This window comes from Phaethon lepturus, unplaced genomic scaffold, assembly GCF_000687285.1.
Source record: "Phaethon lepturus isolate BGI_N335 unplaced genomic scaffold, ASM68728v1 scaffold40408, whole genome shotgun sequence".
In the NCBI taxonomy this organism is placed as follows: domain Eukaryota; kingdom Metazoa; phylum Chordata; class Aves; order Phaethontiformes; family Phaethontidae; genus Phaethon; species Phaethon lepturus.
The window spans coordinates 5,314-5,541 of NW_010557563.1; the positions used below are offsets into that span (position 1 = coordinate 5,314).

At 64.9% G+C, this 228-nt stretch overlaps 1 protein-coding gene across 1 annotated transcript in view; it reads left to right on the forward strand.

Moving 5' to 3' along the window:
• The window catches only part of SUPT5H (suppressor of Ty 5 homolog (S. cerevisiae)), a gene marked incomplete at its 3' end in the record, with an annotated part of 5,223 nt that extends 4,998 nt beyond the window's left edge, over window positions 1-225 (forward strand). The window contains exon 23 of the mRNA XM_010292797.1: window positions 144-225. Coding sequence (XP_010291099.1) covers window positions 144-225 — 82 coding nt within the window. The remainder of the gene's footprint in view (window positions 1-143) is intronic.
• Window positions 226-228: the final 3 nt, after the last annotated feature.

Here is a 228-nt window from a genome sequence, read left to right on the forward strand (position 1 = left end):
GTCCTCAGCATTAGTGACCCTTGGGGCAGAACCTCACCTGGGGGGAGATGACACCCGCAGACACGAGCGGGGTTCTTTTAGGGGGTCCCCATCTGCTCCCCAGCGTCATGTCCCCGTTCCCTGACAACTGCATGTCCCTACAGGGGCTCACGGCGCCCGGGCGGGATGACGTCGGCCTACGGGCGCACCCCCATGTATGGCTCTCAGACCCCTATGTACGGCTCCGGC